General features: G+C 36.5%; 1 protein-coding gene across 7 annotated transcripts in view; it reads right to left on the bottom strand.

Moving 5' to 3' along the window:
• LOC143234426 (zinc finger MIZ domain-containing protein 1-like) overlaps positions 1 to 26,377 on the bottom strand; it is a 140,361-nt gene that overhangs the window by 29,126 nt on the left and 84,858 nt on the right. For 5 of the 7 annotated variants that reach the window (XM_076471789.1, XM_076471790.1, XM_076471793.1 and 2 more), the window contains 2 exons: positions 1,153 to 1,446; positions 379 to 589 (listed from right to left, as the gene is read on the bottom strand). In XM_076471789.1, the coding sequence (XP_076327904.1) occupies positions 379 to 589; positions 1,153 to 1,446 (505 nt within the window). Of the gene's footprint in view, positions 1 to 378; positions 590 to 1,152; positions 1,447 to 6,313; positions 6,664 to 7,440; positions 7,470 to 26,377 lie in introns of those variants that run through there. The other 2 variants (XM_076471795.1, XM_076471794.1) reach the window with 2 other exon arrangements.

The raw sequence follows: 26,377 nt of genomic DNA, 5'->3' as shown, positions 1-26,377 counted from the left end.
TAACATTGAAAGTGTGTAAGGAAGCACATCCTAAATGACGTGAAAACAGTTGTACGATTGAGGGACGTTTAAGGAAATAATTAAAACACAGGAAAAGGAAAAGACCTTTTAACATTGAAAGTGTGTAAGGAAGTACATCCTAAATGACACAAAAACAGTTGTACGTGAATTAATTAATAAAAACCATTGACAATTGTAGAAGTTTTGTCCTCTTCTAAAAGTTCCTAAGTTAGTAAACATAAAAACACATCACAGAGAACCTAAACTAATAAACACAAGGGCAAAAACTCATCAAAGTAAGACACATATATATAATCCTTTATTTGTTGCTGATACTCTGAAATAATTACTTCAGCAACAAAGTTAAAAACTACTTACCTGACCACTGTACTGAGCACCCATTACTGCTTCTTGCTGTTGTTCCTGGAATGCTACAACACTAGCAGTAGCTGTAGCAGTAGCAGTTGCAGCAGCTCTTGCTACAAGTGCTGCTGCACTGAGAGCACCTGATGAATTCTGGTAGTCTACATGGTGTCCGTTTCCAGGAGAAGGTGCTGGTCCTCCAACAGAAGTTGGTGCCATTTTGTAACTGTTCAACCAAGAGCATTATAATAATAATTATGGGATATCATTAATTTCTTTTAACAAATATTTTCCATCTATTTCCATATAATTTTATTTTAGTGAATATATTATTAATCCTACATAAGAAACAATGAGAAAAACGCACACACACATACATTCAACATAAAATATTTACGTTTCACACTAACTGGAAACATCATGTATTTTGAAGACCACGGATTTTATATGCACTCTGTTTTCCTGTGAATGTGCACCTGGAAGAGTCTGTCGTACTAAGTTATTTTAAAGTAACTAGTAAGACATATTCAGTGAGATAATTACAATATTTAAATAAACTTATCTTCACTTTTAGCTTGTATATTTTTGTTAAGCCTTTTGTAGAAATATTATACTTCACTTATGTCACGTGTTTATCTTTGATGGTCAAGCAATATTAAATTTTCTACAAAGTTGTGACGTTTCAGTTCAGCAAGAAAAACCACAACAATAAATGTAAACAGGTGATAAACGAATCAATGATTTTAGCAAAAATTAGAGGTAATAAAAGTTTAAAATAAATGTACTTACCTACTATATCCTAGACCAACTTGTCTTCCAGCCATGTTTTGAAGGGGAAAAACCTTTGAGGGTATATCTTCTGAATTTCCTAGATAACCATGCTGGTTTTGAGGGTATGGAGTTTGTGCGGTGGATATGTTTGTACCTGCATAACAGCTATGTGTCAGTGGTCCACTCTGTGTGGTTGTGGGAACTCCCCAGACAGTAGTGACCACTGAAAGCTGCTGTTGTGGAGTTTGAAGGTGGGGACCGTGACCATCAGGTGGTGTCTGCTGCCAGCCCATTGTGGTCATGGCAGGGTCACTTAACAGAAAAACAAAACATCTTTCAATCTCACTATCAACAATCTGTATCCAGTCATTTTAAGATCTTTGGCTATATGTAAGTGGTTACAATTTTCATAATCTTTTAATTGGAATGCTTTAGCTGTTTTTCCAATTAAAGGGATATAAAGTAAAATTCATTCCACAAAACAAAACTGACAACCACTTACAGAGATTCAAAAATCTTAAAAAAGATTGAATATAAAAATGGAATTTAACAAATTAGCTATAGTTCCAGTAAAATGTACACAGGACAAATAAGAAGGAAACTAAAGCTGAGACTGAGAGGACACCAGTATGATGCAAAATGTGACAGCACTATGTCCTCTACTGTAACTGAACAGTTCTGGAACCATAATGGTAACTATGATTGGAAAGATGTGACTTGAGTAATGCATAAACACACACAGAAAGGAAGTTGAGAGAGAAAGTATCTATATAGTTAAAAACAAACATGTGTATAAACAGAGACGATGGACAAATGAACATGTCCCATTGGAATACTAATTTAACTTAAGTAATCCTTCATTTGTGAGTTACATTTCACCCCTTGTTTCCACACATCAACTGTTTTTAGCTGAATATATTCAAAGCTAATACTATAGACACTTGGCCATGATGATAGTAATTGTGTTACCAAAACTAGTTGCCAATAACTAATGGTAAAAATGTTACCTTTTGTTGTGCCCAAAACAACATTTTCACTCTTAATATAATAATATAATATACCTGAATAGAAATTGTAAACCCATCGTACTATGCCAAAACCTCCCTGCCAGGACCAAACCCTATTCTATTACACAAAAATCTCCCCTCTAGTAAAAAAAAACCTGTCCTATCACAGAAAATTTCTCATTGAAATCAAAAACAGTAGCCCTCCCAGTTTAAACAAAACCTATCCTATTAAACAACAACCACAAAAATAAAGCTTACCTTCTCTCTCAATACCAATGAAACTTGTATATATATATATATATATATATATACATGGAAGACTTATTAACACATGTCATATGACTTCTAATATAAGTTTATTCTGTCCATTACCAGTATTGCTACTACAATGATAAAAGTAGGTCCAGACATTAAAAGAAACAGTAAAAAAAACACTTTCGTAGTAAATTATATTTAACCAAAAGACATGTAGCTGTGGAGCAAACCATATTTCATCAAAATACACGTAAAAGTTGTGAAACAATCTATATGTTATTTGTAGATGTGTACAAGAAATACTAGATTTGACACATTCACATGTCCTGTTTCATGACTATTTAAAAGTTATTTTACACACAGCAAAATATGAAACTTATACTATGGATACTTTCTAGCATGTGACATCATGAGGTCAATTATTTCAATCAAATGGCTTAACGCCACCATCTTATTTGTCATGATGGTGCAGAGGTAAACAATGCATGTGTATATGCAGATAATAGAATAGCTAAGCTCCTGGCTTTCTTGCAACATAAAATTTGGCAGGTGGCTTTCACATACAGCTGTTTCTGCTACTTTTCAAACAAAACCCCGTGGCAGTTGAGACTATGTTACAACAATACATATAGGCTACAAAGTAGAAAAAACTTAGTTTTGTTTGGGAAGTATATATATATATATATATGTGTGTGTGTAAGTGGAGCAGGTAAAAGTTACAAGGGGATAGGGTCTCAAGCACTCCTGGTTCTGATGCCTCTGAGTTAACTTATAAAACTGAAAACCAAAAACAAATACGTGCACCAAATGTACGCTCATCTATATATGTATGTATGCTATTTGTTTATTTCTTATATAGACAAGTCAGTCCATTAATATTAATTAAAATAATACTTTACTGAATAATTAAAACAAAACCAGAGTGAAAGAGGAAACCCAACTGAGGTGTATTAAGAAACACTACAGTTCTTATCAAGTTTATCATACAGTAAGCATGTTTACCAGTTATTGAAGACTGTGGACTACATCAAATCACAGATTACTGTTTTGAGGTTGCTGTGTTCTCTCTCCATTGTAATGGAGTACATACACAGGGATAGCTATCATTTATGTTTCTTCTTTGTAACACAAAGTTGTTCCAATTTTATTATTTTTGTTCCTGTACTTAAAAAAAGCATGCACACACACACACACTTAAAACAGAAACACCTGGAAACAAAGTTAAAACAGTTATACACTATTAGACTTTGTTTTTGACAGTGGTGTATCTGTGTGTGAGGCAGACATAACAAAAACCTTCAGACAAGTTTTTTATTTAGGTTTAATCATGCTGATCAAAGTATCGTGTTAACATTCATTCAAAGAGTTTACCTTCATAGTATTTAACAACTGAATGACCACTGAGGCATTGTATGCATTACTGTACTCCATGTCATTCCTGCATTAGAAATGCAAGAAGAATTTGTTGCCATTGTCTGAAAATGTATCCTTTAAAGAAGTCATCCACGCGTGACTTGGTTAAACAGTAAATTAAATTCCGGTCCCAGACATGTGAAGTCTTTCTTCTAAGTATGTGTGCGAGTTAACAGACATTGTGCATTATGTGAACACATAGTCACAAATAAAAATACAAAAACAAATAAAACTTTATGAATATGGAGAAAGAGAGAATTCTATTATGACATACAGCAGGTTTTATCGTACACTACAACAGATGTTTTTAGCACCTGACCTTTCCGTGTTACAGACAAAACACCGTACATAACTTGTCCTTAAACAGCAGTCTACATGGAGAGATATTCTCCATTGAAAATAATTAAAATGATAATAAATTTGTATCAGTTAAAATATTGTCTCAATTCACCGATAACTCTTTTCTACTTTGTTATGCTAGTCAGTGTACCTTAGTTTGTCACATTTTATCAGTGACGTATATGTTAAATCAGGTAATGAATGCTGTGACATAGTTTAAAAATAGCATAAACAGTTCTTTTAACTTCTGTAACTTTAAACTAAAAAACGTCACGTAACAGCGTTAAAACTCTTGTTATTTATTTGATTTGACTTTTTTTATAAATTATGACAGACAGTAAGAAAACGTGTGAAATGTAACGAAATTGTGCCTATTTATATACCTATTATCATACATGTATGTTGAAGTTTCATATATCCCTTTTGTTGTACTTCTTTATGTTACCATATCCAGACACCTAGTTTCTCCGTAGCACGTGTACTGATAAATAGTTTATCTAGCATACCACTTTATAATCGCTAAGATAACAAAAATCAAGGGGTAACCAAGCAACTTAATAACTATCATGTCAATCGTACAGTATTTACTTTCGCTCTGAGAGACATCACGAAAAACGAACATCACACACAGAAATAAATACTAATATTACGATGCACAAACAGCGCATGTCACTTGGTATATCGTTTTCTTTTGTAAATTTGTGGCAGTATCTTCTTTAATATTACAGTGTAAAAAAGAAACTTCCTTCAAAATATTTTTTTTTAAAAAAAGGTCTTAAACAGTTTTGTTAACATTATGAATGTTTTACAAAATATAACGTTATATCATACACGGCAATGTACGGTATACATTTCGTCCAATGGTTACTTCCACTTCTATGGCGAAACGAACACATAATGGAATATTGGGGTGTCACATAGTCACGTTTTCATGTTAAAAACAATGATATCTTTCCAGCGGAATACATAAAGTTGTACTTGTCGCAGTTTAGTATTAGGCTTATTACACTACATTTTAATCTAGTCTCTTGGAGGTTTTCCAGAATTAGAACAATGTAAAACAATTGTTTTTTAATCACATTATATTCGCCATAGCCACTGATGAAACACGATTCGCTTGATCCAGAGCCGGATAGGATGCAACTAACGCAAGTGTGGTTGCAACACTATTTATATAAACCATTTGATACAACATAATTTTTTATGGTTTGTAAGTCTTTTATATGCCTATTAATAATGATAACAGATATATTTATCATAATACATTAGTAAAAGACATATTCAAATTTTAAAACTATATTTTTTAAGTGTCAAATCCTGTTATTGTACATTAGGTATGTAACTTCATACATATATATGATTTCATAATGTTCATTAAAAGTTAAAGACTGAAATTAACTTAAAGCCAATGCTGGCCGTATTACAAGCAAAACTTATAACTCAAATGGGATTAGTGGAAGAAATTCAATTAAAACACACTATTCAAATACCGTTCAACGTAATTTTACACCACCTGCAGAAAAACATAGTTATGACAACTTGTTAAAGTGTAATCATTATTTAAATGTATGTTTATAATATTATGACAATTAATCAAACATGTGATTATTTTATGACCCCATGACGTACATCATATATCTATTAAATGCTCGTGCGGCTGGTCTGTAAGTTTCAAACTGATATAATACTACTGTCTGTGAGCTTTAACACCTGACTCCAAAAATATTTTACAATAAGAAGAAAACCCCAATTTTCAATCATTTCTTACTCTACTTTCACACTTAACATTTACGTAAATATATATATAAATTACAATTGACAGTTTTTATTAAAGCCCTTGGTGACAAGATATTTGCGAGTTATTTTAAAGAAGGCGATAACATATTGTTATATCACACTAAAAACACATTATATGTTTAACTTTGTGGATGGGTTACCCTAGATGGATCAAAACTGATATAAGTGTAATTGTTTGAGATTGAAATTATGGATTTCTAGTGTTTTTTAATTTATTTTGGAAACTAATTAAAATAACAGTTATGTCTAAGTCTCCTATCCGTTTTTATCCGTTCATAATAAGCAAAACAAAGCTTTAATTTAAAATTTAAAATTCCCAGTTTCTCATCACTTGAGGTTATCTCTAATACAAAAAAAGGACAACTTACATACGAACTGCGTGTCCAATATTTCCCGATTTTAGCGACATACGAAGAAGAGAAGATTAAATGCAGACAAATATGACATCGACTAGGCACAATAAAGATTTCACTCCCTCTATACGTAGTAACATTAAATTTAAGATTTAATAATACATATATAGCGATCGCATAAACTAAAAAACCGGATGAATACGTCACGATTACTGCCGTTCGTTCTTTCTTGCAATTGCCCCACTACACTGCAAACTTGAAAAGTACGAGACAAGTACAAACAAACATGTGGACGGACATTACGGCTTTGTCATCGTACGTCACTTGAGCAATCTCCAACACGAGCGGTAAACTACAAAGCGTATAGATTACTCTGTAGTATGTTCGTTGTTAAGTTTGATAGCAAAACAGTCGACAGTTGGTTGAGGAGATGGGCTGCGAGTCAAACCAATGAAAACGCAACCAACCGTTCAGTACGACACACATAAGACAAGGCCTCGTACCAAATCATTGATTTGAACCGCGGTAACCTCGGTGTGGTTGGCTACGTTAACGATATCAAAGCAGTTGTGGTACATCAGATACCAGGGTAAAAGGGTGAAATTTCTCCTTTTAAATATTATATAATGTTTAGTAGAATAATACATTAGCTCACATAAATAAGAGAAACTTTTAACATCACAATCTGCACGCACAAATAAACAAAACTCGATAGGAGACTTGAAAATTAATGGCGTCTCTATCAACTGTTAGTGTTAACCCTGTAAGTGTAGCTACAAAACAGTATATTTACATCTAATTTAATAACTAAAATATAAAAATTACTCCACAGAATAGGGTCAATGAGTATGATAGTTATACAAGATTTGGTAGTCCAGTGCATGTTAAAACTTGGACTACTTACGTAGGACTTTAATTCGGTATTAGATCAAATAAGTACTCATAAATAACCAATTTTTCTCAATCAATATCAAAAAAATTGAAAAGTATGTTAACGCGTTAATACTATTTTTCGAAAACTTTTTTATAAAAATAAACAACAAAAAGGGGTATTTATAAATCAGTATTCATCGGAGAGAAACACTTTTTTGGTCAGTAAGTTAGAACAACGTACACTAAGCTATAATTTGTTAATTACTCACGACAGTAGTTCCATGCAGCTAAATGACAATCAACACTAATTATGCTGTGACAAAAACTGTAAAAATTGAGTTAAACTGCGCAGCCATTTTGTTTACTCTAGGCACTAGGTAACAAATGAACGTGCGGTGTTCTACTTTAATTTTTCTTGTGTAAAAATATCTGATTTAATATAATGATACTATAACGTTAAAATCGTCACCCCAGCTTATGAAATAAAAACATGAGTATTGCAGGGTGTTTCAAAATAATAAATTATATTCAACTTATGAAACAGAGAACCAGTGATAATTATTTCTCAACTTTGATTTTTTAAACGTTAACTTCAAATACATCAGCCCCCCAGTGGCTCAGCGGTATGCCTGCGGACTTACAACGCTAAAAACTGGGTTTCGATACCCGTGGTGGGCAAAGCACAGATAGCCCATTGTGTAACTTTGTGCTTAATTCAAAACACCAAATACATCACTGTGAAAAGCGTATCTTTCTATTAAATTTCTAAAACATAGTTACAATAAATCATGACGTATGTTTATAACAAGTGAGGACAGAAAATTCTCAACTTTATAACTGGAAAAAAAAAAAAAATTCAGGAAACAATAATACGATATTGAATATACAGCAACACAGTTTGTGTAAGCTTCCAATTACCGAAAAAGTATTTAACGTGAAAAACAGACTGTTTACATGTTTTACACACACGTTCTACTTTTTAGTATTATAAGCTTTTCGTGAAAACAAAAATGCTAATTGAGTAGACCAACATAATAGTTAACTTATGACGAGCATGCAGCTAAGGCAGAGTTGAATATTTTGTATTCAACGTTGTTGAAATGTCTTCCTTTAACTTCGTGGGTTCTTTTGAAGTATTCGGTATAAATAAATCCGAATTCACTTATCAATGTAATCAGTGGTGAAACCAAGTTAGAGCTGAGCAGGGCAGCTGTTTCGGGCGTAACCCAAAAGGGGGCGCTGAACTCTAGCTATTTTAACAGACATTTGTGAATTAAATCTGTATGAAATTTCACAAATATTTTTGTTCATAAGTTAATCGAAAAAAATATTGTTTATTTAGTCCATAATCTGTGTCGCGAAACGCAACTAACATGTATTTAATGTGTTAGTTGATAAATGTATTTAAGTTTATAAGATTGTTATTGTTGTTTTTTGGCCCCCCAGTGGCACAGTGGTATGTCTGTGGACTTACACACTAAAGACCAGGTTTCGGTTTTTCATTGTGTAGATTTGTGCTTAATTCTAAACAAACAAATTTTTTCTTTTATGTTTATATAAAGTGTACGTGTATAGGAAGAGGGGATTTGTCCGACAAACTGTTTCCGGGTGCAAAAATATCTGATTACACCAATGATGAATGGCGTTCAGGCTGGATATAGTATTTTATTCTACAGGGTGGCCCGTAAGTACCCTACCCATCTATATATCTTATGTGTCCAGTGTATCTGTGTGGTGTCCCTCATTCTCGCTGCATAATATTATGCGACGCCATGTTCTGTGAGACATTTTCGGGAGTAAATAGGGTTAAAACGGTCACATTTCTCTGAAATAAAAATTATAATACATGCGTAATTGAATATAACATGATAACATATGGATGGGTAGGGACTTACGGGCCACCCTGTATCCTTGATGTTCATTTTTATCTCTTTGTTCTTGCGATTATAATTTTTTGTACGTTGTTGATTTATTTTGACAACATTCTTTTCAACCAGATTAATTTTTCTTACATTTTCTGTAAATACGTCTATTTTTAACTCATTTCTTAAATACCAGTCTTTTATCTTTTTGATCTTCATGTAATGTTCTATAAATTTCCTCTTGTTCTTCCTTCAATGCTTAGTTGTTCTGTTTCCATTACCATCAACTCTAGCAAATTTTCGATCTCGCTTAGTGATCGTGGAATTAATTTGAAAATCAGTCAAAGTCTTATTTTATTTTTACCAAATAATCACACTTCTGACACAAGTATTGTAATGTGCTCTGTCGTTGCGCTGGTTCTTTTAGATCATAAGGTAAAAATAATATGAACTCCACTCCATTTATCGGTAATTAATAAATTAATTTCCTCAATCACGCTCTATATATGCTACAGGCTACGTTCTCTGGTAGACCTAGCTACTCAAACAATGATACAACAGAAATTCCAGTATAAATGTACACGTAATTCACTAGATAAAGTTCAAGTGGCTTGTAAAATCGGCCCAGCATGGCCAGGTGGTTAGAGTACTCGACTTGTAATCTGAGGGTCGCGGGTTCGAATCCCCGTCACAGCAAACATGCTCGCCCTTTAGGCCGTGAGGGCGTTATAATTGCGACGGTCAATCCCACTATTCGTTGGTAAAAGAGTAGCCCAAGAGTTGGCGGTGGGTGGTTATAACTAGCTGCCTTCCCTCTAGTCTTACACTGTTAAATTAGGGACGGCTAACGCAGATAGCCCTCATGTAGCTTTGCGCGAAATTCAAAAAACAAACAAACAAAACAACCACTTGTAAAATCATAATAATACACTTAAATAATTGTGACACTCAGTTTACTGTTTTGTTATTGTAACTATTCCATGAATGTTTCAGATGTCATTGAAGACTAAACTTTGACAAATCTTTTAAACTTCACGCTTTTATTAGACTTATAACTATTTATTACGTCATGAACATCAACAAAAAATACTAATGGTCAAAATATTAAAATTATTGCATACACCACCACCATAAATATTATTTTAAAGGCCTGTGTTAACGTTACTTCATGCAACACGCACCGAGATTTATTTCGCCAATTCAAAATAAATTAAAAGGGTAAAGAGAAGTTTGTGAAAACGTGTCTATACACGTTACAACTGATTGTTTGTTTTGTTTTTTTTAATTTCGCACAAAGCTACACGAGGGCTATCTGTGCTAGCCGTCCCTAATTTAGCAGTGTAAGACTAGAGGGAAGGCAGCTAGTCATCACCACCCACCGCCAACTCTTGGGCTATTCTTTTACCAACGAATAGTGGGATTGACCGTCACATTATAACGCCCCCACGGCTAGGAGGGCGAGCATGTTCGGCGCGACGTGGGCGCGAACCCGCGACCCTCGGATTACGAATCGCACGCCTTACGCGCTTGGCCATGCCGGGCTGTTACAACTGAAGACAGTTATTTAATTTGCTACCAACTGATGGCGCTTGGTGTTAGTAAGACTGGAAGCTAAGCTTTACAACTACTTAAACATCATGACGAGTTAAATTGTCGCCATATACTAACGTTTAAGGCTTAACGTTAATACTGATGATGTCTGTCCGAACTGTATATCTTATGTGATTAATAAACCAATCGGCTAAATCAAACTCTCGAGGCTCTAATTAACAGCGATTGTGCCTAACTCATAAAATAATGCATTCTAGCCTTTACAAGCCGAGGGTTCGAATCCCCGTCCCACCAAACAAGCTCGACTTTTCAGCCGTAGAGGTGTTATAATGTTACGGTCAATCTCATTATTCGTTGGTTAAAAGAGTAGTCCAAAAGCTGGCGACCTTCCCTATAGTCTTTCCCTGCTCGATTATGGGACGGTAACGCAGATAACCTTCATATAGCTTTGGGAGAAATTAAAAATAAACCCTCTAAATAAGTAGCTTACTGTGATGGAATATTAATATAATCCGCTTACCGGACAAAGGGAAATTTATAAGTATCTCCCCCTCCCTTCGAGTTGTGGCTACTTCAAATAGAAGAGCACAATTAACTGTCACTACCCCAAGAATTGAAAGTACGTTGTGCAGCATATCACGGCTCGATCCTTAGACCTTCCGATATGCAATTAACAACCAGGATCCGCTCTTCCCATAAAAGAGTAGACATCGATACATAGTGGTAGGAAGAAAGTAATTTTAAACCTGTTTCTTAATTGGCTGTTGAAGGATACATGATTGAGTGAATGGAAGAAGGATAAATTACATCATAAATTGTTACGTCATATTGACTGCCAAGATGACCTTTCTTAGTGTCAGTGTTTCGTAAAAGGATAAACTACCAAAGTTATAAATGTTGGTAACCAATGTGCACATTGTGCCAATGACAATCTTTTAAAGTTCACAAAAAAAAAAAAACCAAAATGGATTCTCCGACGGCTCAGAAGGGTTTAACGTGTTAACTTATAACATTCTAAGTTTAACGTTACAATATGCTTGATTACAAAAAAAATAAAGTTTATAACTTTTATGATTCTTGAAGATAGAGTTTTATAAATAAGCTTTACCCCTTTAGTAATTATTTGTTTTTTTTAAATAAAAAAATTAAAATAAATTGCTTGTTTGTAGTTAAACCCAAAGCTACATGACAGGTTATTTCTGTTGTGCCTACCACAGTTATCGAAACCCGGTTTTAGCATTATAAGCCCAAAGACTTGCCGCTGGTTTGGGGGACAGGGGTGGGTCTAAAATAAATACATTCTTCCACACGCCTGACCCTAGAGTTATTCTTTACCTTCATTTGGAAGGGTTACTAAGTTAAATAAATGTTCGGTTAATATTTTATTATATCTTTGTTATTTACACAGATATCTTTCAGCGTATACACAGGATTTACGTAGTGAACAATAGTCGAGCATCATAGAAGGGTTACTTACTGGTTGTTACGTATGTTCTCAAAATGACGTCTTTGTCTGTTTTTAAATGGTATTCCCCCCTCGTGCTTTATAGTGGGATGATGAAAACGCTGGCCACGTCTTATGACACTTGAACTAATTGGGCAATTCACACGTAACTCATGCGTTATTCATATTTCATCTTGTTTCGAAATAACTTAGGAAAACACTTTAATCTCACATAATTAATTCTATATAAAAAATCATTGTAAAATGATTGGCTACTTCAAAATCGATGTTCCTGGAGCTGAGTTTGAAATATCACATTCTCGGCATTTCAGAGAAAGCGGTGACGTTTGCCCTGTGGAAAGATGTGCCTCCATTTTCTTATATACTTAATTTCTAGACCTTCTGGAACCTTCTATTCCATTCTATTTTTTCGCTTTGCTAAATACAGTATTTCGACATCCGTTGTGGGCTCAACGTAGCTAGCCCATTGTTTCGCACCTGTGCGACACCCGAAATATTGCCACACCTTCTAGTGGACGGTGTGACAGTAAACGTTTGAGTTTAATTAATACATATTATGTGATAGGTGTGTTTCATTCTTGTTCATGGTGACTTTTACCGTCATTCAGTTAATATCCAATATTAACTCTAAATCTGAATTTCTAGAATAAAACGTTATTAATATATCTAACTTCTGCTTTACGAACGTCGTCTAGTAGTTAACATTCTATACTGCTGTTCAATAGGTCAAATGTTTGAGTTGCTATATCTGTTGAATATCTACTGCGCCTTCAACTATACGATTAAATAGTCGCATAAGCGACAGGTGTTAACATCTGGTCAGTAGCTTTCAATTACGAATGGCTATGCTTGCCCCTCAAAGAGTCTCTGAAGTGGACGTTTTACAGCCGAGTCAAATTTATAATACTAAATTATAAAGGATAAGAATGATGTTAACTAAACTTAGGTTATGAACAAAAGTCATTTACTACAAGGAACGAAGAAACACGACCCGTTCTCGGTGAGTTTGTAAGCTGTAATTTTGTCCTATTAGTTTTATGTAAGCCCGCCATGGCCAGGTTGATTAAGGCGTTCAACTCGTAATCCGAGGGTCGCGGGTTCGAATCCCTGTCACACCAAACATGCTCGCCCTTTCAGCCGTGGAGGCGTTATAATGTTACGGTGCACCACACTATTCGTTGGTAAAAGAGTAGCCCAAGAGTTGGCGGTGGGTGGTGATGATTAGCTGCTTTCCCTCTAGTCTTACACTGCAAAATTAGGGACGGTTAGCGCAGATAGCCCTCGAGTAGCTTCGCGCAAAATTAAAAAAAAACACAAAGTTTTATGTACTTATTAATTAAAAAGTATTCAGGATACTGGGCATCTCTTGTCTCAGTGTATGTGCTCCTCGCAAGCACAGCAGTAAGTCTACGAAATTACAACGCTAAAATCAGGGGTTCTAATCCCTTGGATGGGCTCAGCAGATAGCCCGATGTGGTTTTACCATAAGATAATACACATACACACACACTACATGCATACGACGTTTAAAAGTTTATAACTGTGGTAAACGTGCAACATGATTCAGCAGAAATAGATAAAAAAAACTGTATAAAACTATCTTCAAATGGAAAAAAAAATATCTTAGAAATGGAAAACTTGTTCGATGTCTGTTTCAAAGACTGGAGTATATGAAAAAACAATGTACTACGTCATCAATTTAAATCCTAGAGGGCGCGAACACGTTCTGTTGTCAATCAAAAATAGTGATCTATTAACGAATACTGAAGTCCATCTGTAATTGATTTTTTCACTTCACGCATACTTTGTGGCTTCATTTTATATATAAATAATTGTGGAGAGAGTGTAAATGAATACAGTTTAACACATGAAAAAATTTAACCCTTCTACTGTGTCAGGTTACAGTCTTCTATATTGTTTTTGTTTCTGTATTTGTTTGTATGTTACGTTGGCTTTAATTGACATAAAAGATATTCGTGCGAAATTACTAAAAGGTATCCTTCCGCCAGCTTTCCCGAATTTTGGACCAACACACTACAAACAATGCAGCTAGTCAACATACCCACCGCCAACATTCATTCTATTATAATCATGTAGTGGGACTTCACAATCACTTATAACGCATCCACTGCCGAACAATGCTTACGATGGTTTTGCGGCAAAGAGACTCGAGCTATGGACCCTTGGATACATAGCCTGAAACACTAACAGTATTTTCCATGGAAAAGTAAAACGTGAGCTGTGCACTTTTGTTAATAATTTTCAAGCTTCTAACGCAAATGTAATTTCTTGATGCCTCAAAATACAATTGTTTTATGATTTTCAAAGAGAAACTACATAACCAAACTTATTACAAGATCCGTTCTAACAAAATATTTGTGTTTATATTCATAGAACAGCAAACTATACAAAGTTTAACATTACTACGAGCCTTATAATGATAATATTTCGCTTGTGAGTCTCTAAATAATCAGCAAAAGGTAATACGATAAAATTATTTTAGTTAAATGAAACAATATTACTTAAAACAACAGTTTAGCAGTTTTATAATAGTTCAAGAAATAAATGTAGGATTTTAAACATACGATGTGAAAAGTGTGACGTAGCTTAAAATACAGACACAATCAAAACACATCCAACAAAATAACTTAAACACATGTAAAAATGAAACCAATAATAGCATAGATCTTTATACAAAACTATGAGTAACGCTTTTCGACTCATTTTATGAGAGCTTCTACACGGAATACCCAGGTGACAGGAACAAATCGAAATGAGATACTGGGTCTCCAAACAAATACGGGTCAGTTCGCCGAACATGTAGGTTGTTTGCGTCCTTGTATTATTAATGAGGTTTCTTTTGCATAACCACAAATATTGCAACTATGCACGTGTTTACACAAAAATATGGAACAAACGGGGATCCAATTCTGTGAAATGCGGGGAAACAGCAACGACTGAAGTTGTTGCTCAACAGATCACAGGCCACGACAAGATGGGAACCCATACCTTTTGATAATCCCAAATCCATCTATAAACACTTGATTAAATATTTTCAAAATATTTGTCACTGTATCTGAAACCAGTATAAACGGGAATTTAACAACAAGAAAATGAAAGACATCCCTAGTCGTTCTTGTTTGTATAATTATTTTTATTATCTCCCACTGCTATCAAAATTACTCTGATTTCTTACTGTGCCACCTCCTCCAAAGAAAGATGAATGACATTCCTACCATAAAATCAACAGCTTTTCTTCTACATGTTTAAAAAGCATACAACGATAGTAAACCACCTGAAGTATAATCTACTTACGAACGCTTGGCATTAAAAGGTTAAATTATCACAATAACGCCTCTTAAATGTAACGTACAACGGCTTTGCAAGACGATAGTGCAAAAAACAGGCAGTTCTAGTTTTCTTTCTTTCTTTGTTTTTGCTCAAAGCTACACGAGGGCGATCTGCACTAGCCGTCCCTAATTTAGCAGTTTCAGACTAGAGGGAAGGCAGCTAGTTACCACCACCACCGCCAACTCTTTGGCTACTCTTTTATCAAGGAATATTGGGATTGACCGTCACATTATAACGTCCCCACGGCTGAAAGGGGGAGCATTTTGGTGTGCCTGGGATTCGAACCTACGATCCTTGGATTACGAGTCGAGTGTCTTAATCACCTGGCTTAGTTTTTTCGAAAACTATTTATAAAGCACAATCGTTGTTCGCATCTCAGTCTGGTTGGGCAACGTTTGGGCTGGACCAGATAGCTGTATTCAACACAATAATTCATTGGTGAAATACCGTGAAACAAGTGCAGAATAACTCAGTACTAACAGCTCGATATGAAAACATGTATTTAGCACAGAGTTTTTTTTATTAAAGTTGATATTTTAAATGGTGTTATTACGAAAACAGAAAAGTTTTGGTTTTATAAAAGTTTTTTCAATGACGATTTGCAAGTATTGCCAAATACAAAGTGTGACGTTGTCATGGTGATGATTTGGGAAAAGAGAAACCGCACGTGTGGAACACTAGAGCGAGAAGTCGACCTTCAAACTTATTTTTAGAACAAGTCAACGATACGTGAAGAAAACTGGAATAAAACAGGTGTTTATTAACTGTTCTCTACACTAAATACAAGCCGAAGATCGAACGTACTCATTCCAGAATGGAAAGAAAAATCCATATGTACGAAGAACAAAAAATTAAATAGGAACTACTCAAGCACTGCTTATACTATAACCAAACAAAATAACTTACAAAATTTTGTGATGCCCACTTCGAAAACAACTCTGGGTCTTAATAAGGTTGACGTTGATAATGCGCAGACGCAATATACAATATGCTAATTGTCTATAAAGTATTTACATTTGTTTTACACGTACAATCCGTCTGACATTTTGAGGCCGCGAAGGCCAAACAACATTCAAAACAAGAATTTTTGGAAGAAAGTAGCGACATCTTTAAATCAACGACTTGTTCTACCAAACGCCAGAATTAATACAGGCCGTTAGGCCTAAAAGCTATTTCAGGGTAAAGCAAATTGATATTTATACTTACAGTTTAATTTTGGATGAATACCTAAATACGTTGTAATTAAATATTTTCTATGTTTATGTAGTTTTATTTTAATTCCCCTGCCGGCTCAGCAGAAAGAGATTGGGGACTTATTACGATAATATTTGGGGTGCGATTCATAAATAGCTTTTTTTTTTTCGAGTAAATATTTTTTGCAGAAACAAAAGTGAAACTGAATTTAATTTGTTGGATGGAAAATTTCTCTATGATTCAGCGTTTCGTTCGATGGGGGGTGGGAACTCCAACAAATATATATTATAATAGGTTATCCTATTTCTTATTTTGAAGTAAAATGCAAAACACCCTAATGGGCCATCTGTGCTCTGCCCACCACACAGGTATCAAAACCCGGATTCTAGCGTTGTAAATCCGCAGACATACTGTTGTGCCACTGAGAGGAGCATTATAATAGGAAAAACTATTTTGTTTTTTCAAGACCTATCTTTTGCGTCATATTCCAAGTTATAATTTTTATCAGTTTTTTTGCGAAATTAATATATTAAAACTATTGGTATGTGTAGAAATTACACAATCAGTAGCCTACAAATATGATGCAACATAGGCGGCTGAACTGGTGGAAAAGAGCACATACCCCCACTTATACCCGGCAGTGAATTGTCCGTTTGAATGGATAACAGGTACTCGTGTGTAGCTAGTATGTAAAGCCATTGTTTTAGTTTTAAATGGTCACGGTTAACACAACAGATGAGATGCCCCTTAACTTTCAGCACCCTACTCTCCAGTTTAAGCTCGTTTCGCTGCCTGTGCAAAAAAAAATACTAAAAATGTACGCTATAATGAATCATATAAGGTGAACTAGACCAGCGAAGCTCATACATGTACAATGTTTCAGAGAGAACAGTTTGAAGCAAACCTTTTGGGAACAAATGATCCAACAGGAGAGGAAAGAGAAAAATGGAATTCTTAAAAAGTACAATATTTTTAAATAACAATACGATACAAATGGACTTCTTTACAGTCCAACTTTTAGCATGATCTGTTGTTCTTTGTTCGTACAACTTTCTTGCTGAGTTGTAGGTTTAGTCTCAGTGTTTTACAACATTATTATGTATTTTCTGTTTTAACTATTGGTATTACATCACAGGGTCCCCCCCCCCCCGGCATGGTTAAGACACTCGACTCCTTATCCGAGTGGCGCGGGTTCGTATCCCCATCGCACCCAACATGCTCGCTCTTTCAGCCCTGGGGGCGTTATAAAGTTACGGTCAATCCCACTATTCGTTGGTAAAAGAGTAGCTCAAGAGTTGGCGCCGGGTGGTGATGACTAGCTGCCTTTCCTCTAGTCTTACACTACTAAATTAGGGACGGCTAGCGCAGATAGACCTCGAGTAGCTTTGTGCAAAATTAAAAAAACAAACAAAGTAAACAAACAATTTGTAGTAGAGGTTCACACTTTATAAGACATTATGGAAATGTTGAGGGTAATGTAGTTGGTTTTTAATTATTTAGAAAGTTTTGAAAAACTTAAACAATTTTCATGCCTTTCAGAGATTAAATTTAATTTTTATTGGGTTGGTTTTAAAGTAAAGCCACCTTGGGCTATCTGCCGTGGCCGCCGCGGGGAACCGAGACCCGGGAAGCCCGGCATGGTTTAGATGTTCGTTCGAATAGCAGTCCGAGGGTTTCGGGTTCGAATACCCATTCCACTAATCATGTTCATTCTTTCAATTGTGGGGGCATTATAATGTGACGGTAAGTTCCACTATTCGTTGGTTAAAAGTGTGCGGTGTCTTCCCTCTAGTCTTTCACTTCTAAATTAGGGTCAGCTAGCGCAGACAGTCATCGTGTAGTTTTACGCGAAATTCAAAATAAACCCAACAAATCATGACCTGGATTTTAGCGTTTTCAGTTCGTAAACTTTCCACACTTCCATCAGGAGATTTTAGTTTTATAACAGCTACCTCATTTTATCTTACAGTTAAACAGCCTTTCAGACTGTTTGAACTGCTGACCAGAGGGTTTGTTTGTTTGTTTGGGAATTTCGCACAAAGCTACTCGAGGGCTATCTGTGCTAGCCGTCCCTAATTTAGCAGTGTAAGACTAGAGGGAAGGCAGCTAGTCATCACCACCCACCGCCAACTCTTGGGCTACTCTTTTACCAACGAATAGTGGGATTGACCGTCACATTATACACCCCCACGGCTGGGAGGGCGAGCATGTTTAGCGCGACTCGGGCGCGAACCCGCGACCCTCGGATTACGAGTCGCACGCCTTACGCGCTAGGCCATGCCGGGCCCTGACCAGAGGGAAGGGAGTTAATAAAAATCACCCACTTTCGGTTTCATTACTGGAGAGCCAGGTTTGAATCCATATCATAAAATATTACATTTATTTCATCTACTGACGATTTATGTGTATGATAGGTAAATCGTAAAATTTGTTTCAAGCTATTTGTACATAACCGTTTCTATTTTTCAACAAACATACCAAAGAGAAGGATGTTAGTCAACAACACCCTCCGCCAACTTTGGTGCTGCACTTGATTGACCGATTAGAAGGACTTTACCGTCACTTTAATTGCGCACTCGCGGTCCCAAAATGGAAAAGCGCATTTTTTATTTTTTTTTCAGAAATGAAACGCGAATCACGCATCCTCGGATTCACAATCTGGTCACGCTAACCATGAGACCACGCGTGACCTAATAGTGAGCATTTCATGCGCCTCTCGATTAAAATAGTGGTTTATTACAAAAAAACATTATTGTATAGGGATAAGTAATGTATATTAAAGTCCCCTAGAAACCACATAGAATATACATTCAAGTCCCCTAACAACCACACATCATGTGTATGAAGTCCCCAAGAAGACGTATAAGGTAGATACTTGTCCAGGAATTATATAAGTCACAATCTGACTAAAACAGTACTATATTTTCAGCTGTATGAAGACGTGTCAATAAAAATCATCTCACTATTCTAACACTTGCTGGTCTTTTATGTATGAAACAGACCAGGTCTCTTCTGAAATCAACATCTTAGCAGATTAAACCAAGCGCACGTGAATTCACGTAATCTCAGTGAGCAGGGGGCCGAGAGTCTAGCACGCGGATCTATTAAGCTCTTACCCAGTATTAAATATACTGTTCTTCTTAAGGATAAAATCTGTTCTCGGCTTGCATACCTAGCGGTCGACATTTCGTTGTAGAATAAACAAAGACCAGACATTCATTAACTAACGACAAGTGCTTTAAATGAACAATCAATGCTGAAGGGATTTACATTTAAACCGAGGTTGTACATCTCTGTGCGCGTGCTTTCCTCCAGAAATCCTTCAACACAAATTATTCTTACCAGAGAAAACATGAAGCTGAAAGAAATAGATTTCCTTAGTTTATTTCAGGCCTGGCATGGGCAAGCGTGTTAAGGCGTGCGAGTCGTAATCTGAGGGTCGCTGGTTCGCATCCCCGTCGAGCCAAACATGCTCGCCCTTTCAGCCGTGGGGGCGTGATAATGTGACAGTCAATCCCACTATTCGTTGGTAAAAAGAATAGCCCAAGAGTTGGCGGTGGGTGGTGATGACTAGCTGCCTTTCCTCTAGTCTTATACTGCTGAATTAGGAACGGCTAGCGCAGATAGCCCTCGAGTAGTTTTGTGTGAAATTCAAAAAACAATCAAACAATAATTTATTTCAAACGCCCACTACATCTATCCTGTCGCCCCAATATGTTGGACAGGGGCAACTTCAGCTCAACATTTGAGGGAACGTTTCTTAGTTGTTTGTTTTGAAATTTTGAGCAAAGCTTCTCAGGATTATCTACATTAGCCAGCTATAATTTAAAAGTGATAAATTACAGGGAAAGCAGATAATAAATACCACCCACCGCCAACTCTTGGATTACTCTTTTACTAAAAAAAGGTGGAAATGACCAGTACATTATGACGTCCCTTCTCTTTAGAGTTATTGCTGTTTTCGTTCTGTTTATTACTTCTTGTTATAGGCTTGAAAACTATTATGTTGACCTGTAATATTGTTTATTCTACGAACAGAATATTTAATGTATTGGAGAGATACGTACTCTGTTGTTTCCTGGTTTAAAAAATTAAAATCGAAATAGCTAAACTTACGATAGCCTGACTGAGTAATCTGTATAAAAACATAAATAAAACAGGCAGATTATCAGATACGTTAATTCAGAATCTGAAGAACGTTGTTGTTAGTAAGCGCTTAAGTTTAGCCTAAATAGGCTTAGCGAGTTAAGATTTAGTATTAGTACGACTTTGTGTAAAGTTCATATTAATTAACTATGGAGTCCTCAGTCTTCGTTGATTCTAAACAGTTAAGTACAAAGTTAAACAATGGGCTATCTGTGTTGTATCCATCACGAGTATCGATGCCCGATAGTGTTAGACACTCCGCTGATGTCTGAGGAATTCAGGTAAGTTATGTAAAAAACACAGGCAATTTCAGGTATAATTTGATGCCAAGGGTAAGATAGAAACGTTATTTGTATTTTGTATTAGATTTTAATCTGAAATTGGAACACATTAAGAAACAGAATAACTATCATTATTTTAACTGTCTGTTTTAAATCAACTATAGCGTACTTTCTAACTTAAATACGTTTTTAGTAAGTAATATTCATACCGAAATAAAGCGTGGTTAGTAGGTTACTTAAGTGTGTGTTGGCCAGCGTAATATGTTTGTAATTTTGATACGAATTCTGACAGGGGTTTAGTTTAGAGAGAGAGAGAAGTCTAACGAATTCTCTCCCCAACAGGGGTGTTCAGGAACCTTGTATTTCCTTTTCGTCCCCGCCTGTGGAAGATTATTTATATGTCTGTGTGTGTGTGGTTTTTTCCTATAGTTTAATTTGGTTTGTTTTATGCAATGAAGTGAGGTGGGGCCGTACGAGCCTGTCAAGTGAGGGTGCTGAGCGAGACGAAGGCGATACAAAGGAAGTAGACAAGACCAGAGCCCGCAGTCCGAAAAGTTAAGAAGGTAGACTAGACGAAACACCAACCCTCTGGTCAACGAATGTCACACTGAGGCTTTTAAAGAATTTCCCTTTGTATTCAATGATTAATAAGCAGGCAAGCAAAACACCGTGAACCGAAGTTTACGACGACAACAGGGTGAGAAATGTGATCACGTGATATCATGGTCGGAAGATGTGTTGTTGGCAATGTTGCTAGTTAAATAATATTTAAAAGTAATAATTTTTATGTTTCGTCCTTTTCATAGAACTATTCAACATTAGAAAGTGAAATCCATATTATCCCTGGTCGCTCAGTACATCGTTGCTCAATGAAAGCTCCGGTAAGATGGCCGAAAATTCGTAAATAAAGGTATCTTAACTTGAAGAAAACTCCGTGTACAGTTCTACTTATTAACCTATGTCATGAGTCTTACACATCAGTTGCTAATCTAACTGATTTTTTATCAATAATCATTACATGAATGTGCCACGAATACATTTGGAAATATTAAGATGGACCACCATAGAGGCAGTAAATCATCAGTGAATTTCTTTGTGAACCAATAGAAATTAAGATAATTCATCAAATGAATTATGAAGCGTGGGGTTAGGGTAAAATATGTAATTTTTCACGGACCAGACGATAGTGGTGTAGTAAATGCTACATAAAAACATACGGTGTAATACGTGTTACAAATCATATGGTACAAGTGTTACATACACAATATATGATGTAACATGTTACTTACTGATCTGAATTCGTTTCCCTTGTGCAAACAAGCTGGCATTTAAACTAGTTGCATCCCCCCGTGGCACAGCGCTACGTCTGCGATTTACAACGTCAGAAACCGGGTTTCGATACCTGTTGTGCGCAAAGCACAGATAGTCCATTTTATAAATTTACGCTTAAACTACAAACAAATTAATTAGTTATGGCACTTTTTTGTTTGTTTGTATTTGGAAGGTTTCGTGTAATACGTTAAATACTATCTGGCCACGGGTGTTATATGAGTAACGTAACAGTCAGGCAACATAAAATACATTTCCCTAAATTGGACAGCTACGAGTTGAATATTGATATATATTAACCAAATAAAAAAAATGGATTGTTATGTTTGTAACACTTTCAAACGTCACTGTAGCCACAGCCAGTATCCCACTAAAGTGAAACTTTGGTTTCAAGTTATAACTACCAATTATACATGTACCTGTGAAGGAAGCCATAACACAACGACCTTGGTGCCCTCTTTGAAACTGAATATTCATATGCAGGTCAAAGCGCAAGACTTTTTGAATATTCTAGAAGCCCCTTAATGGTTAGATTTATTTTGTTTCAAAGACAAACTGGCCAGATTGTCAGCGATGGTGAGTAATCAACAAGATATGAAATTCTGAAGCATTCGAAGTAAGAGTCGGGGCCCGGCATGGCCGAGCGCGTAAGGCGTGCGACTCGTAATCCGAGGGTCGCGGGTTCGCGCCCGCGTCGCGCTAAACATGCTCGCCCTCCCAGCCGTGGGGGTGTATAATGTGACGGTCAATCCCACTATTCGTTGGTAAAAGAGTAGCCCAAGAGTTGGCGGTGGGTGGTGATGACTAGCTGCCTTCCCTCTAGTCTTACACTGCTAAATTAGGGACGGCTAGTACAGATAGCCCTCGAGTAGCTTTTTGCGAAATTCCAAAACAAACAAACAAGTAAGAGTCGGATGTGACGTATGGTTGTTAGCATTCCGAGTTACGGTTCTCAAGATCCCAGTTTCGATTAGCTACACCGCTTTGCACTTGCAGCTGAGAAGGATTTGTTTATTTTGAATTTCGCACAAAGCTACTCGAGGGCTATTTGCGCTACCCGTCCCTAATTTAGCAGTGTAAAACTAGAGGGAAGGCAGCTAGTCATCACCACCCACCGCCAACTCTTGGGCCACTCTTTTTACCAACGAATAGTGGGATTAAACGTGATATTATAACGCCCCCACGGCTGAAAGGGCGAGCATGTTTGGTGCGACCGGGATTCGAACCCGCGACCCTGCTGAGAAGGAGTAATAACTATGACTATCCAGTTAAGAGTAGTCATATGGACGATGAATTCTGTTGACTAACTATCTGTCCTGTGGTTAACAGTCCTAAAACAGGGAAGGTTATATCTAGAATTTCCGGTATGTTTTCTGGCGTTTCGTCTATGTTCGAAAACATTCAAAGCTGTAGAATTACAGAAAATAACGGGAGAAAAGTCATAAAGATAAAAGAATCATGAATAAAACTTGTAGAGACTCAGGGTATCAGCAACCTATAAATATCAATAGTGAAAGAACCAATATAACCTAGATAAACATCGGGACCCTCTTCCCTCAGGCTGCACTACTTGTACATCAACCAGGATAATCGAAACCATTGGCAACATGGGTAAGTCCACCACGACTTACCACATGGGTAAGATTGGAGGTTTACATAAGAAGTGTGATGTATCTTCAGTGACATTAAACTCACTATATAAGACAAAACAAAACATTGTCTTCAGGGATGAATCTCGTGAGAATCAAACCACACAAGGAAACATAAGTAATTCAGTTGGATGATAGCTTTTAAATAATGATTATATTCGGACTATTACCAGATAAAGTCACTCCTTTTACCAATTGTCCATTGCTTTAACTACGAGCCCGAACGGTTTCAACTGCGTCACAGGTGCCGGACAACGTCCTCTTTCAGAATGACCCAAAAGCCAAGAAAGATAGATAATTCGTGCACGTACTGCAGAGGTGATAGCGCATCTTCCTAAAAGGGTATTCAAAAAGTGACACAAATTGGTCCGTATTCCACAGTCAGTTCGTTCTTTGGCACGGGCCTGGCATAGCCAGGTGGTTAAGGCTCTCGACTCGTAATTTGAGAGTCGCGGGTTCGAATCCCCGTCACACCAAATATGCTCGCCCTTTCAGTTGTGGGGGCGTTATAATGTGGCGGTCAATCCCACTATTCGTTGATAAAAGAGTAGCCCAACAGTTGGTGGTGATCACGAGCTGCCTTCCCTCTAGTCTTATACTGCTAAATTAGGGACGGCGAGCGCAGATAGCCCTCGTGTAGCTTCGCGCGAAATTCCAAACAAACCAAATCTTTGTCACGTGCTAAGTTGCTTCAATTCATCTTTACTACAAACATCAGAGACTTACATTTTCCTCCAACAATGTTTTATGTTTTATTCGTATCTCTAGTTAGCAACAATGTTCGTATTCTTAGGTAGTGTACAACGTATGAGCGTATTTCGTGACGTATTTTTCACACAAAAATATGGTTAAACGTCAGAGTTGTTTCTTCATGTATATAAAACACACACACATCTTTGAAATTGTGCAAGTTAGGAGCACGTGATAACAATGTTAATTTTTTCCACGTGTAAATGAACGTTATTTCAGGTACAACTTTAGATATATCCCAGTGAAACTGTATTACTGTTTTGTTTGTTCGTTAGCGAGATCGTATTTTAGCCTGACGCTTTATCAGTAACATTCTTAGCGTTCCCAAGTGAGACACTATTTAAATTCATATTCCGATTCCCACTACAGACACAACGGGTAGCCCAGTGCAGGTTTGCTTTAAATAAAATGAACCAAGTATTTCAGGACCAATCTTCGTACTAAGTTTAAATATAGTATGTCTGGTCAGCTGCTACGATAATCTCATAAGAAAGGATCTAGAAACACACGTGTGAAAGAAACCAGTGAGTTTAAAAGCAAGTGTAATATTAATGTGTAGAGATGTTTCAAGAAAAAAGGTGATCCTTCGAAGTTTTGTTCAAACCCAGTGTCATTGCGCCCCAAACATAATGTATTTTTCTCTCTAGCATTCACCACTGATCACCACGTGCAACTAAGCAATATGCACGTGCATTTGCGTCTCTCATACGTTGAATATGTTATTATTAATACAGTTTCTTTTTTTTTTACGCAAGCCCAAAGTTTTAGAAACGTGAAATGTTGATAACTTTGGAGCGTATTAAACGAGCTCTAGGGCCTTTACTCGTAATACCTCACTTCCATGCCCAGAAAATATAATACACTCTCTTTTTTTACGCAAGCCCAAAGTTTTAGAAACGTGAAATGTTGATAAATTTGGAGCGTATTAAACGAGCTCTAGGGCCTTTACCCGTAATACCTCACTTCCATGCCCAGAAAATAAACGTATTTAGAACGTTATCATAGGATATCGAAACCCAGTTTCTAGCGTTGTAAGTCCGCAGACATGCCGCTAGTCCACTAGGGCCGAGTAGAGACTAAAGTTCCTTAACTATCGATCTACCTCCCAATGTTTCTTTTCCTTACCACGAATAAACTGCAGGCTTTAAAACAGTTGTTTCTTGCTGTCAGAATGCCCAGTTTAATATGCCTATTGACCTACTTTATGTGATTTCTATTATTCATTCAAAATTTAATGTGTTTAAAAACATTCGCACTTACAAAAACAAAACAACAACAACCAAACAAACATTCCTTCACCACTAGGGGGCCAACGTATTTCGCTTTAGTTAGGTTTGGTTTGTTTTAAATTTCGTACAAAGCTACACGACAGCTATCTGCGCTAGCCGTCCCTAATTTAGCAGTGCAAGAATAGAGGGAAGGCAGCTAGTCATTATCACCCACCACCAACTCTTGGGCTACTCTTTACCAACGAATAGTGGGATTGACCATCACATTATAACGCCCCACGGCTGAAATGGCGAGCACGTTTAGTGTGGCAGGCATTCGAACCCGCGACCCTCAGATTGCGTGTTAAGTGCCTTAACCACCTGGCCATACCGGGCCTATATAGGTGAGACCAAGATGTT

The sequence above is a fragment of the Tachypleus tridentatus genome, chromosome 12, assembly GCF_004210375.1.
Source record: "Tachypleus tridentatus isolate NWPU-2018 chromosome 12, ASM421037v1, whole genome shotgun sequence".
Taxonomy (NCBI): Eukaryota; Metazoa; Arthropoda; class Merostomata; order Xiphosura; family Limulidae; genus Tachypleus; species Tachypleus tridentatus.
The sequence above is the reverse complement of the archived record's forward strand: the minus strand, read 5'-3'. Positions and strand labels throughout refer to the sequence as shown.